The 14522-nt window shown below is 45.4% G+C and overlaps 1 protein-coding gene across 1 annotated transcript in view; it reads left to right on the top strand.

Annotated features, from left to right (window-relative positions):
- The window catches only part of LOC140693567 (uncharacterized), a 102086-nt gene that overhangs the window by 5646 nt on the left and 81918 nt on the right, over nt 1-14522 (top strand). Inside the window, exon 3 of the mRNA XM_072957355.1 lies at nt 138-356. Within this exon, the coding sequence (XP_072813456.1) occupies nt 138-356 (219 nt within the window). The remainder of the gene's footprint in view (nt 1-137; nt 357-14522) is intronic.

The raw sequence follows: 14522 nt of genomic DNA, 5'->3' as shown, positions 1-14522 counted from the left end.
TTCCAGAAACACCCCAAGGTCGTGGGCCTTCTCACCATTACCGAATGTCTCTCTGCCAAGGCCTTCGAGAAGCTCCACATGCAGAGGAGCTGTATGGCGCATCGCTTAATGACTCTCAGCTTTTTGTCTTTGTGCAGCATGGGGAGGTAGCCGAGCAGACGCGCACCGACGTTGCCTTCAATCTAAGAGTACTGCAGGGTGGTGGAGAAGAGGATCGAGGACTTCACTGAGTCACTCTTCATCTTGCTCAAGTCCAAGTGGCTGGATGGTGGCCCCAAGAATTCTGGGGACAAGATCCCCCTCCCCTGCATCCCGTTTGAGAAGGAGGACTTCATGGGACTGGACACAGACAGCAGGTAAGTTTACCTGGAAGCCAGTCCACCTTGGCTGTGTGCTGGATTGCTTCCCTACATCCAGAAAGGGATCAGCAAGGAAGAAGTCAATCTTGTAGCCAAGGGGGGAGGGAGGTGCAGCCCGCCGGTTTCCAGACATTTCAAAGTGAATCCGCCTTTATTTCAGAGAGATCCTTTTAGGGTTAGTGTGGACACTTACTCCCGCTTTACAGCCAGGAACATGGTGGGACCCCTGGAGTTGCTGTCCAATAAAGTAGCCAAAGCCACTGATGCTAGGAGCACTGGGGAGGAGGCTGGACTCAGCTGAGATGTGCTGTAGGTCAAATGCACATCAGACGCTGAGGCTTGTCTAGTAAAAGTACATAAACTATCTCTCTACTTCCTATATTGATTACATGTCAAAAGAATAGTATTTTACATACAGTAGATTAAGTAAGATCTGTTCTTAAAATCACATTCTAGTATTTGTTTTTTGTTTGTTGGTTTGTTTCTTTGTTTCAAATTTTAAACGTGGCAACTGGGAAACTTTCTTTACATGGCTCTCATTTCATTTCTGTTGCGCAGCCTGTCCTGGTACATGCTCATCCCTTTGCTTATAGATGAGATGCTGAACCCCGAGAGGCAGAACGAGGCGCTGGTTGAGCTGCGGCTGGAGCCGCTGTCACCTGCCTCCCAGGCCCAGCACCTTTTCAGCTCAGGCCGTCTCTTCCTGCCCGACAGCCACCATGCCAAGTTAGGACATCAGAAACACCGCCAGGGACTTCCTAATGAACTCCTTATGCAGGGAAAGGCGTATCACGGTGTATGGGACAGAGCAGGGAAATGTTCATTCCCACTTTGTCCCTGTGATTAAGTCAATGGCCCCACTTTGCCTCGGAAGTACAGATGAGCTCTTCTGGGCTGCCTACCCCCCACCTTCTGCTCTGTTTCCCCGTATATCTATCATGTTTTCCCTCGGGCTGAAGAGGGTGAGATGCCTTTGCCGAGACGTGGTCCCCCTTTGCTGGGGTGAGTGAGGGAAGCTGTGTCCCCCCGGCCTACGGCCTCGGTCCTTGAGTCTGGAGAGGGCTCATGGTGGTCCCACAGGTGGCGGTCAGAAGACCTGGCATGTGCTACCGGGCCCGCTTTGGAGGTGGTGCTCTGTGATTCTTGAACTTACCTAAGATCAGATCCTACTTTCTGGTTGTTGGTAAGTTGGAGGAGAAGATGCTAGGGAATTAATAAAAAGAATGTCTAGACCAGCCCTGTGAGTGAGAAGCACAGGGGACACTAGTCCCACCTGCGAGAGCCCACCTAGCAGGCTCTGGATGAATTTTCTGTTCCTCCCCAGAAATACCTCTATGGCTTAAGGAAGAGGAGAGGCATGTCGTGGCCATGATCTGTACTTGTCCTCACAGGGCCCTGTGATCTACATGCCCGCACTCCCCATCTGCTTCTTGGAGATGAGCTGGCATGTTTAGGAGCCTGGGCACTGCTGAGGGCATAGCTCCCAGCACCGTGCTACACAGAGTCTCGCTCTGTTCACCTCATCTGTCAACTCCTGCTGAGGCCCCAGACATTAGTCAAGTAGGTGCATCAGCGAAACCTAAGCAGGGACCACCTTCTCCCCCTGGACAGACTGGTGAGTGAGCAGTGGAAGCCTGGAGCCCTGCCCCAGCCCCCACGCCAGTGCCACTTCTTTTGTCATAGGAGGCACTGGTGACATTTTTGCTCAACAAATGCTTGTCTCTGAGTCTGCAGACCCACCAGAGAATGCCAGCTTGTTTTTGCCTTTTGAAGTCTGCCCTTGGGACTTGGCGGAGTAGCCGGATGTGTACTTAGCCCACAGTGGTTCAGCGCATTAAACCTGCCTCCTTGTGGGTCTGTCTATTCTGGTACCATAAGGGCTCAGCCAGCATCTGAACGTCATTGAGATAACGCGGCCAGTGAGCTCGGGTCAAGCACATTCTCCTCCAGTCACTTTTACTCCATTGTTTCTTTTACTATTCCACAGTCATTAATTTTTTAAACAATGCTTTGGTGCAGGAGCAGAGCCTCATTCTCTCCTGCTACTCTTGGTGGAAGTGAGTAAAACGGTCCAGACTGAAATGCGACAATAATTTGTAGCTCAAAAGCTGCCTAGTCACTTGTAGGTCGAATTTTGGTTAGGGGAGCTGAACACGTTGTGGTCCCCCGGCAGCGCCGCTCCCCTCAGGCCCCTGCTTTCCCTTGAGCAGGAGGTGAGGTTGGGCCTCACCATCCCCGCGTCCCTGGCCTCACACACTCACATAAATTCTTGTACATGCAGTCAAAATTATTTTTGTTCTTGTGTGATTCTAATTTTCTCTTGTTCCTCTTTTCCTTTTTCTTTACTCCTTTTTCACTTGTACTGCCCAGTGAGCATGTTGTTGCTTCTGAAAATGTGGGCTGTGCACACCCTGCATTTGAAATAGCCAGATTGCCCTCCGTACAGTCTCCATCGCTTTAAAAAGCAACAACTTAACAGCTGTTTTGATCCATCTATTATCTTAGTCATTTTTTATTTTCTAATTTTTTGGAATATTTGCTTTGTTAGCTCATCACCCACTGGTGTTTGATACCTGTTGAAATCCTTGCTTTTGAGGAACATGTTTGGTCCTCCTTTTATTTGATGACAAATGCGCCCTTATTAAATTTGTTTCATTGTTTTGAAGAAGTAAGATGTGAATTGATTTTGTCGGGTGCTCAGGGATTCTTTTCATGGAGTATTTAAACTTGTAAGGTCAAACTCTGCAGCATTTTGCTCGATTCCTGCTTTTACACAAACGTGCTCAGCACGCGGTTCCTGGCTGTCGCTGTGTGACGTGCGTGACGTCGCTTCCTGGCCGGCGGTCACTGGTGAGGATGTGGCCGCCACGGAGGTGACAGCTGCAGGGGACGCTGTTGGAGGAAGCGGTCACCGTTTGGTTCTTTAATTTTTTTTTTTTTTGCATTCAACTTCCCCGTGCCATTTACTTTACTTTGCCTTCATAAATGGGCAGAATTGGGTCTAAAATCCATGCCACTATTTTTTCCCTTTACGAGGCTGGTTTTTCTGAGTATCAGGACAACATGGCCTTCTCCTAAGTAGCTGGCTTACCTGGATCTGTTGGGCAAAGGGACTGCTAAAAGGGCCGTAGCTTCCTCTCTGCTCCAGCCAGTGGGCATTCAGAGCTGGGTCTGTGGTTTGCCTCAGCAGCCGTGCAGACCTTCCTGCCTCGGCCTTTACTTTTAACCCATGTTGGCTGTAAAGAGCTGAATCCGTTTCTGTTGCAGCTGACGCCCACCACGTGGGCCCCCTAACGTGTCGTTAGTTTGTGGTAGTCAGTCCCCAACACCCCAGTCAACAATGAAGGAAGATGATTTGTCCAACCCAGGACCTTGGATTCTCAACCCTACCCTTGTTCATCTCACCTGGTGGAATTGTTTGGCCACCACCATCATGCTGACCATGAGGCCTTGTTTCTCCTTTCATGCTCTGGTCCAAATGTGGACACTTCATTTTTCACTGAATTTGTCTCGCTTGAGACAGGCCAGAATATCTGAATGAGTCCATCACATTCTGGGTGGGGAACAGAATAGAAGTAAGTGTCGCAAGTAGATGGAGTCTAGGCTGTCCAGGTTGGCAAATGCAGGCTGGGATCTGTGATGGCTGGGCTGTACACTGGACACAGGCCTTTCCCATGGCTCCTGAGAGCCCATGAGTTGAAGTGATAACAGCCTTGCGTGGGTTCCCCCATCCTCATCTGCTCATTGGCAACTGTGTCTGCTAATTAGAAGCTCCCCCAGACCTCGGGCCCTTCAAAGCTCAGACCATGGGAGAACCTTGAGTCCCTTCTCCTGGGCCTCCTGTGTGAGAATCCACTGCCTTCTGAGGTGACCAGCGGCAGGAGATGCCTCCCCATCCAGGGAGCACCCTACGGAGGACTGTTAGTGCACCATGCTGTGAGCTTGTGTGTTTCCGGCCATGGTCCCTACAGAACTACACTTGAGATGGGCTTATTGATGGAGATAACAGGACTGATTCCAGGGCAGGGCCTGGGGGAGGGAACAGTGGAAATTGAATGTGACCTCAGACACCTCGGTGGGTGCTGGGGCTGTTACTAAAATGGGGAGTCTGGGAGATACCTGACAGGAATGGAATTCCAGAGTAAATGGTGGACATGAGGCATTTTTAAGATGCCATTTGTCATCCAAATTAGGACTTCAAAGAGGCACTCGGGTCGATGAGCCTGGGGCTCAGGTGAAGGAGCCGGACTAGAGATACACGTTGGGAGTCGTCATTCTTAGCTGGTGTTCACAGCCTTGCATGTGAATTAGATCATCTCGAGAGCTGCAGACTGAGACTGAGGGGGGCAGGGCTGTGTCTTGGTTGGAGGAAAGCCCAGACCATACAGCTCTGGTGTGTCAGTCAGTGGCGTTTGCCATTTTCAAAGCAATGCCAGTTATCCTTAAGGGGCCAGGGGCTGGGCAGGGCCAGCCAGGAAGAAATCTGAAGGGAGGGTCGTGGCCACGTGTGCGTCTTGGGAAGGTGCAGAGGCTGCAGGGTACGGGAGGGTAGACTCATCAGAAGCTAGAGTTGCAGTGAGGAGTGGGGAGAAGTTAGTCACAATCACCTGTGAGGGAGGGAGGGAGGCCTAGGGAGCCCCACCTTACCGGACTCGCTTTCCCATGAACAGAAGGCAGTCAGACAGAGGATCTGAGGTGAGAAGGGATGGGCACTGGGAGGGGAGCCAACCTGGAGAATGGTGCTTGCAAAATTCTGGAATAGTCTCCCTGAAAAATAGAGTTAAAAATACCCAGACTCTTAAGAACATTGTTAGTGACTTGGGAGGAGGCAGTTGTTTTTCTGGCCTCCTAAGGGTAAGGCATGTATCCAGGGATACACAGAAGATACGGGCAGTCTGTTCCGGGGGCTTGATCGTTACCGGGGGAACAGTGCAAGTTTAAAGGGGGAGAAGGGCAGCGGAGGGAAACTAGCCAGGCCCCGTGTCAGGTAGCAGTCGGCCGCCCTACTTGCGTGTTTCATTCACATCCATGCCTCCCAGGTGGGCGGTGGCAGCCCCCTTTTGGGGATTGGGAAGCCTTCTCAGAGGGGTTAAAGAATTGGTCCTTTTAGCGACTAGTAAATGCTGTAGCAGGATTCAAGCAGGGCCTTGTCAGAATTCAAGGGCATGTTCTCTCTACTGTTTCCAGTACTTCCCTGTTATACCTGGAATGGTGAAGTGGGTCAGTTTTGGAGCCTTTCAGAAAAAGTATGATTTAAGCGCCTCTGGACTGTTTCACAAAGCTCAGCATTCTTTGATGGTTCTGAAGCACGCAGTGATTTTCGTACCAGAGAGGTAACGTCTAACTCCTTTGATGATGACGTGGTTGCAAATGGTGTACAGGTGCAAAACCAGACTTTGCAGCTTCTGAAGGGAAACTCTCCAGTTCTCCCTTGGTCGGCTTTCTTCCACGGGATGTAACTGTGTTGCAGCATAGGCCTGAGCTTTCCATATGGAGTGAGAGTTTAATATCCGATGTTAGCATAAAACGGTCAGATGAAGAAAATCGAAGTTGACAATTTATTTTTGGGTTTCATTAGTCAAGATATACTATCAGTTAATGGCCCATATAGCAAATGAAATTGAGTACAGGACATTGCATTTCTTACTTTCTATTTAGAGTTCTCTTACAGAATAATGTTGCCTGCTTTGGAACATCAGCTCCACCACTCACGGCACCTATCAGTGTGTTGGTGTGATTGCATTTACAGAGTGAATGTAATCTAGGCTTCCTCAGCCTCAAACACTTCAGTGCAGAATCACGGGCTGTAGCCGTCTGTTAGTCACGCAAATACTTCTAAAATTATATGATTCCAGTAAAGAAAGAAGAGAGAGAGATTGCCTATATCAAATTTCCTGTCAGTTCTAAATGAAAACTGTTGTTGAGCAGCTCTGGTTTCCTTTGGATAAGAATATATACATTTCTTTGCATGTAACCTGGGTTTTGGGCTAGAACACCAAGTTCTTGCTGTCCACAAGCCACAAAAATAGTAGCCAAATGGCACACGTGTGAAATATTTTATACTTTTTTCTGAGAAAGTATCCTTGAATTTGGGACTTGGGCTGTGATTTCTGCTTTTTGATTCCCCCACCTGTCTTGTAATTTCTCACTCCTTCCCACGTGGTTCCCAAGTGTTCGTGGTCTCAAAGGAGCGGGCAAACACCCAGTTGGTCACCATGTACTGCTGCTATAGATAGAGCCCAGACAAGACTTAAAGGACATTATCAGAGAGGACTTCCTGGAAGAAATGGGCTGTACATTCAGTTGTGAGGACAGAGTAAGAGTCAGCCAAGAGAAGGGGTCAAGAATGTGGCTCAGGTCGCAGGTGCAGCCCGGGCAGAGGCCTGGAGGCTTTTGGCGTGGGGACCCGGGGAGAGTGCCCTGTGCGGTCCAGGGTGGAGGGAGCCCCTGCTGGGGAGGACACTGGAGAGAGTCCGGGGTGTAGGGCTTTGGAAGAAGTTGAGTTTTACTAGAACTGACACAGTAGGCAGTGAAGGGTGTCAACAGAAGTGACCCTCAGGGAAGGTACTTCTGGTTTTGCTTCTGATATACTACAGACAAAAGAGTCGGGACGGGTGAGAGCAGGTATGTCTGTCCCTTTGAGATCCAACCCGTCATTCATTTATTCATAACACGTGCACTTCAGTGAGTCTAGGGGAGAGAGAGTGTAGCCACATAAATAAGCAAAATGTATTTGCTTCTTGAGAGCTTAGCGTTGTCAGTTAGCCTAGAATGTTCTAGGAAGAGAGGAACAAATTGTGGAGGTTGGAGGGAGGGAAGGCTTCCTTGGGAAACAGTCAAAATGAACCTGGAGGCAAGTGGGAAGTAGGAGCAGGTCAGGGGGCTCCTGAGGTCACTGGGGACCTATGTACTGAGATGAGGCTGGGCGAGCAGGGTCTGGGGTGGGGCTAGAACTCTACCAGGGAGCCTCTGAACTGTTTGAAGTGGGGTTGATGTAATCAAATTTGTGCTTTGGGAAGGCTGTCGTGGCTTTGTGTGTGTGTGTAGCGGGGAAGAGGTGGAGGGTGCCACCAACTGGGGGATCATTTGAAGACCATTCACAGGCTGGGATATGGGCTTCGGGGCTACTTGGGGATGGCAGGGGCAGTGTGGATGCCGGCTTTTCTTATGGGGGACTTGTTAGCGGGGCTGCCCTAGAGGCACCTTGTGGCTGGAAGAAAACTGATGGAGGCTGCCAGGTGGACATTCCTCTTCTCTCTTTCCATGCCTAGTGTGATTATCTTAGCTCAGCCAACATTTGGAACAAAAGAGCTAATCTCCAGGGTTGCCCAGGCCTTTGTAGAGCTCCTTCGAGTGAGATCTGATAGGATTTAGGTTTGTGTTCAGATCTGGATGTTCACTTAGCTAGAAACGTCCTGTCATTTCGATTTCCATAGGGGTTTTTATTCCTGATAAAGATTGCTTTCTTGGTGAGAGGAAAATTATTACAGCTGTTGTCTTTTTCACAAAAAATCATATGTTTTAAGAGCTTTAATATTCAAAAGAATAGGAATATATAAAATATTTAAGGAAGTCTTTGGTGTGGTTTCTTTGCTTTCTGAGCTAATGTGGACTTAGAGCCTTTGTATTACTTAATAGCACATCCTTGTCAGTATTTAAAGAGCTGTTAGTGAGCACCCCAGGCCCCACCTCTCAAAGAATCGTTAAAGTTTGCTCTGAAATAGTGAGGTCATAAACGTCTTGTTTTCAGAAATCAAAAGGTTTTAAATACGCACCATAGCTCCATTTATAAAATAATAATAAGTTCAAAATTAAGAAAATGGAGGATAATTGATTTTTTTTAAAGCCTAAACATAAACTTTCTTGTGCTAATTTTGCAACTGGAAATTTTGAAAAGAAAAATCCTACTGCAATATCATCTACGTGGTATATATATATGAGTTTCACGTTTGAAATGTAACTGTGCAGTGGTTTTCAAAGTCAGGAGCATTCCAGCTCAAATACTGGCAGTGGTGGCTGCTGGTTTTCAATGGAAGAGCCTAAATTTGCCTTCTTAGCTTTTTTTTTTTTTGTACTGAGAAGGTTGAGTAGTGCTTTGCCAGCATGATTTTCGGGCAATTTGAGGGCAGATGTCGTGTTCCAGCAGTGAGATATTTCCATGCATTTTATTTTCTGGACATCACCAGGGCACATGTGGGGTTTGTGCCTGCAGGCTGGAATGCTGCAGGACTCCCTAATCCATCACCATTATGTCCTGGTGCTGCTCCGGTCAGTGAATGATTTTCTGTGACTTGGAGGTAATGTGGTCTGATGGTGATGATCAGACGTGCAGTTAAATGCTATTAATTGAAATAAGAGTAACCTAGAAACATTGCTCTAACAATACAGGATGAGGGAGGAGGATTGGCTGAGCTGCTTGCAGTGGGATGTCTTCTCAGGTGACTCCCTCACCGTGATTCCTGCCAATATCCGCCCCAGCCCTGCACGGTAGTCCTGCCGAAGCAAGCAAGCACTTTGCTCAGAAACGCACTGAATTTCCTTGCGCCTCTGTTTGTTGGCTTTTTTTTGAAAACACATTTTGCCCTTTGCTTAAATGCCATCCATGCTAGTCACCCTTTACACTCATTCTTCTGGACCTCGTCCATACATAGCTGCTGAATGGATGAACAGAATGTAGTATCTCCATGTAGTGGAACATTATTCACACGTAAGAGTGAATAAAAAAGAAAAAAAAAGAGGAAAATGAAAAATGCCACCTGTTTTGGGAAGTCCACCCTGACTGTTCAACCCACACTTTTCCCTTTGAAACACAATCACTTATGCTCCACTCTACTCTTTTTGATAGTACTTACCACCTTCTAATAATCTTTAACGTTTCCAAAAAAAATAAAAAATAAAGAGATGCTGATGCCACTTCAAAATATACAAGCCTTGCTAACAGCATGTTAATTGAAAGGAAGCAGACACAAACGGCCACATATTGTTGATTTCAGTGATCTGAAATGCCCAGAAAAGGCACATGCAGAGGCAGAGAGCAGGTGATGGTTGGAAGGGGCTGGGTGGAGGGGGATTACGGAGTGAATGCTAGTGATAGGGGGATTCTTTTGGGCTGATGAAGTGTTCTGGAAATAGAAGGTGTTGAGGGCTGCACAACTGTGATTGTGCAGAAGACTGCTGAGCGCTGTGTCTGGGAGTGCCTGTTGTTGGGGCATCTTTATTTTGTTCACATCCTGCAATGTGAAGGGCCATCTTCTGCTGTGGTCATTCTACTCCTGTGAGTGGTGAGGGTCAGGACTTTGTAGAGTCCTGTTTCTTTTCTCCCTCTGGCTGAGTGTAGGCAAAAAAATTTAAGCCTGAGAAAGTGCTCCATCTACAGAAATGTCTTTCAGTTTTGCCTGGTGTAAAAATCTTGAGAGCTTTTAACCGTTGAGGCTAGTCTGTGGGGGTAAATAGCCTATGAAGCCTGGGTGAGCCCGGGAAGAGCCGCGCTTCCCTCCCAGACACGGGTGGGGATTTCACCCCCTTTCAGGTAGTGAAGGGCCCAGACCCGTGGGCAGACTTGACAATCGTGAATATTTACGTGTATCCGCTGCTTCATCTTGGATATTAATTTCAAGCTGAGTCAGTTTGTGACGGCAGCCTCATCCTACATCAGGAATTTATAGTATCTGCTCTTTGAGGTGAAGACCTGACAGACTTGATTATTTAATAGTATGCTTTGAATTGATATCTCAGATTCCTTTGTCAAAAGCAAAACAGCAGAAATACAGACGTCCTTTAATTCCAATGTGGCCTGGAACGGGTTTAGTGTCTGTGCCTCAGTGGCCTTATCTGCGGGTGGGGAAGATGATAACAGTGCTTCCCTCAGAGGAGCTGGTGAGGGGAGAGTGAGAAGCACAAATGGAGGACTTACACGAGATGCTCATAAATGACCGAATTTAGTGCTCTCCGCCTGGTGAGGCCTTAGGGGTAGAGATGTCAGAACAGAGCAGTCCTAGCCGGAGCTCGATACGTGATGGTAGCTGTTATGATCAGTATCACCACTGTGGGTTATCAGGTAGTTTTAAGACTTGGTAATATGATTTCATGAATAATGTTAAAAGACTAGACATCTCAGATCCAGTTTACATAGTCCTCAAGATTTCTTCTGAGAATTGGATGGTTTCTTCCCTATCTTAAATCTGAGATGAGTCTCTAAAAATTTCCGTATTCCTCCATCCTTTTGCTTTAATTCTCTATTTCTTAAAAAACAAAGTTTTTAGATGGAGTTACTGGGGACTGAATTGAGGGCCTCATGCATGCTAAGCACATACTCTCCCAAATGAGGTATAATCTCTTCCCTGATTTTTTTTTTAAATTTACATCTTAATTTTCAGAGGTTAGAGGCCTCTAATTATTTTTCTGGAGACTTGTCCATGAACCTGTAAATCTACAATTAATGGACAAAATTTGGTTTATTAAAAAAAAATCTATAGAATATTCTACAGTCCACCCAAAAGGAAATACTCATGGACTTAAAATGTTTCTCCATTAAGGTGATTTCTCCTGTTTGGTCGAGCTTAATTTGTTAACAGCCATCCTCATCATCATAATGACCAAACTCGCTGTGAGTGGACGCCTAACTGAGGCTAAAATGCTTTGCTCATATTTTACTTCATAGCAAGTGTTTGATTGTAGGTATCAGTGTCTCCTTTTTTGTAGCTGAGGGATTGAGAGATGGGTCAGCTTGCCCCAAATGACATGCAGCTGGCGGTGGCTAGCTCGATGCTGGAATCCAGGCTGCACAGGATGAATTCTCAATTGCTCCTCTAATCAGCTTCCCGTTGAGTGTTTTCCCGAACTCCTGTGAGCCCATAAATGACCGATTTTAGCTATCTCAGCCTGATGAGGTCTTCAAAGGAGAGACACCAGTGAGAATGAGAGGCAGAGTGGCACAAATTAAAATTGTACATTTTCACAAATGTTTTATTCTCAGGTAATGACTGTAAAGGAAATAGTTTTTTAATTTAGTGCTTTGTGAGAACTAAAAACAAAACATTTAAAATAACTATTGTGCAAGAGAGAAGTGGTCTTTGAAAGTCCAACTGTTGCTAATGATGTTACTTGTTTTTTCTAGTGGTGCTTATTTACTGAAAAATTTCCAAACACTGAATTTGTTTTATGTAGTCTTAGTATGAAAGAAAACTTTGTCAGTGAGTATTGTAAGTAAAATCCTTACTCTTTTCTTTCCTGATGATGAATATCTTAGTTGTTTACATGGCTTAAGTATATTTCGTCATTTGTGAAATTTGAGTAATATGGTTTACCTTGTCTGACTGTGAGAGCTGGACGCCTTGTATACAAAGCACCGTAGAGGTGCTTAATAAAAATGTGCTTTCACAGTGACTGATAGTTTAGAAGTATCAACTCTGAATACTAAAAAGGGTAGCTTATTTCTGATGCATATTCAATATGTGTATATATGATATACATTAATATGGCTTAAAGTAACTAGGATTGTTTTTTTTAAGTGCAGTATGAAGCTTTAATGAAATCTGTGTCATTCTAGTGAGACAGGGACTACTTAAATTGCCTTAAGCAGACGACCTTGAAGATTATTTACACAGAATGTAAGCTCAGAGTTCATGTTGCCGTGTAACCATCCATCAGACATTTAATTTCTCGGGATTCTGACCAGAACCATTAAGTTTAGAAAAATCCACATTGATTATTATCAGGGAATAAGCTTCTCTCTTTTGTGACTAAAGAAAATTTTGATTTTTTTCTGCACTCTTTTCAGGTTTTAAAATTTCAAAATTTTGATTTGACATGTCACTTTTTTAATAGAGATAATAAAGCTCATGCTGTTTTAATATGTAAATAAATGTTTTTGTATTTCAATACCCTTCTATGATTTCCTGGCTCTTTGAGAAGTATTTTGCAAGATACTTAGATTACCTACTGTTGGAAAAATACAGACGTGACTTTTATGAATATAGGCGTAGTACAGTTCTGTTGGTTTTTACTACAGTGCAAGACATGAGACCTAGGAGAGCTTTGCTGCTGATTGCCAGGAGGACAGATCTCAGGTCTCAGTCTCCCCTCGTGTAAAATGAAGTGGCTGGACTGGATTCTTTCCTCTTCTAAGATGAGCTTCCATGAGCCTATGTCTTTTGTTTATATTTAGGAGTATTAGCAATATCAGATTAAATACTGAATACCCCTCCATCCCCCCGAAGCAAAGTGCAGTATATGCTACATAAGCTTCTAGTTATCTGATTCTCGTTTCTCATCTTACAGTCAATTTTTGTGTTGCATGTTTCCCGGCAACCTGGAAGGTCTTTTTAGCCATAGGTGGCGCTGTTGCAACTTTTTACAGTCTTAATTTTTCTGTTTGTAAAATAAGGCTTAAACAATGTGATTTTATTTTGATTCCTTTGCTTAATGCTTCAGAATAGCACAACGTCCATTATGTCTTTCTACCTGGAAAATTTTTTCTGCTTATATCATAGTTTTATTCTTTTATCTCGCTGTGAACATTTCAGACTTGCTGTGCAAACAATGGCAAAATCGGGCTTTTCTTCTAGTGTTAGAAACCAGTGAGCCGGGATATTATAAAACAGCTAGAAGCTGCCTCTGGAGCACCATAAAGCTGAAAGGTGTGTTGAGTTCCCTGAGTATTGACCCCGCCGCTGTGTGTTAATTGGTGGGAGTTGATTTGGTACATATATGATGGGGTGTAGTTTCTTGACTTGGGTTTGCCTGCACGTGCTGACACTGAACCATGTGATCCTGAGTCAGCTCGTTCTGAGTTTTCCCCTCGTCTGTGAGAAGGGGACACTCATATCTGCTTTGTAGAATTGTGAGAATTAGTAATTATGTAACATGTTTACCACAGTGGGTATGTCAAGAGAGCTCATAAACTTTAGCTGCTGTTTTGTGTGCAGCCATCATTTTATAGTCTTTGGTAATTACAAAGAAACAAGAAAATAAGAAAAGCTGATTTTATGATGAAAGATATTTGAGGACGTTCCATAATTCCTACACCCATAATTTAGCATCAGCAGAGTCAGAACTGTTACACAGTCGCCCTGGACCAACGTTAAGCCACAGAAATTTTTGTTACTTCATATATGTTGGGGCCTAAGGGGAACCAATACTTATACACATGTTGTCTCCAGCAGCCAACTGAGAGATGACACAAAAGAGTAGGCAGGCGATAAATGTCTTCTTTGTTACTGATGAAGCCACGTTCTCCATGAACTTCAGGGCTGTGGATAAATGAGTGTCATGATACTGTGTCCCAGAAGTAGAGACTCACCCTGTCCCAGGTATCTCTGGGCCACAGCAAGCCTTCCCTTGAGAGAATGAGCCCCATCATGCACAGGGCTGTTCTGCAATGGAGCTGAGCATCCAGGGTGCTTCCCTAGGGTAGTCAACACTGGAGGGAAAGGAAGGGTTTCACATGCCCTGCTTGTCTCCCCGGAATCACAACTCAATCTGTTAATGTGAGGAGGGCTAGCTGTGGACCAGGGGTCAGGGCTGTGAAGGGAGTAGCACTCTGCATGGCCCAGAGGAGTGGGGAGGAGGTATCCCTTCCATCAGTTTAAACAGGTGGTGGGATGGAACAGAAGGGTTCATCCCATGAGTTTATAAAAGGAGAAATAAGAATTTCCTTTGGGTATTAGTCTAGCCAGGAAACACAGAAGATGATTAGGAAGGAGACTTGTAAACCACTGTAATATTAATTTGACATTTGTTGAGCACCCAAAATGTGCTACATTCTTTTCTGAGCGTTTTACAGAAATGAATCCTTCAATCTTCTCAACAAGCGAGTAAGGAAGGTTTGATTGTTATCCCAGTTTCACAGTGTGGAAATTGAGGCACACAGAGGGTAAGTTGACCAAGGTCACAGAACTAGTAAGTGGCAGAGCAAGTATTTTAACCCTGGCTGTATGATATTGTGGCTCCCAGAATGGGCTTTGGGTGTTTAGATGTATCTGCATCCCTCGATTTCTGTGCGTCTGTGCATCAATTAGCCCAGAAAGGACAGGGAAAGGAGAGTTACACAGGTGCTCACAGTCGTGTCTCGGCAACTGTCCACGAAGAGTGCACCGTGATTAGAATTAATTGTTTTCCAGGCAGCAGATCTGTTGGTATAACAGAAATTTAGTCCATTGAATT

This window comes from Vicugna pacos, unplaced genomic scaffold (genome assembly GCF_048564905.1).
Source record: "Vicugna pacos unplaced genomic scaffold, VicPac4 scaffold_19, whole genome shotgun sequence".
Taxonomy (NCBI): Eukaryota; Metazoa; Chordata; class Mammalia; order Artiodactyla; family Camelidae; genus Vicugna; species Vicugna pacos.
This window is presented reverse-complemented; position numbering and strand designations above follow the sequence as displayed.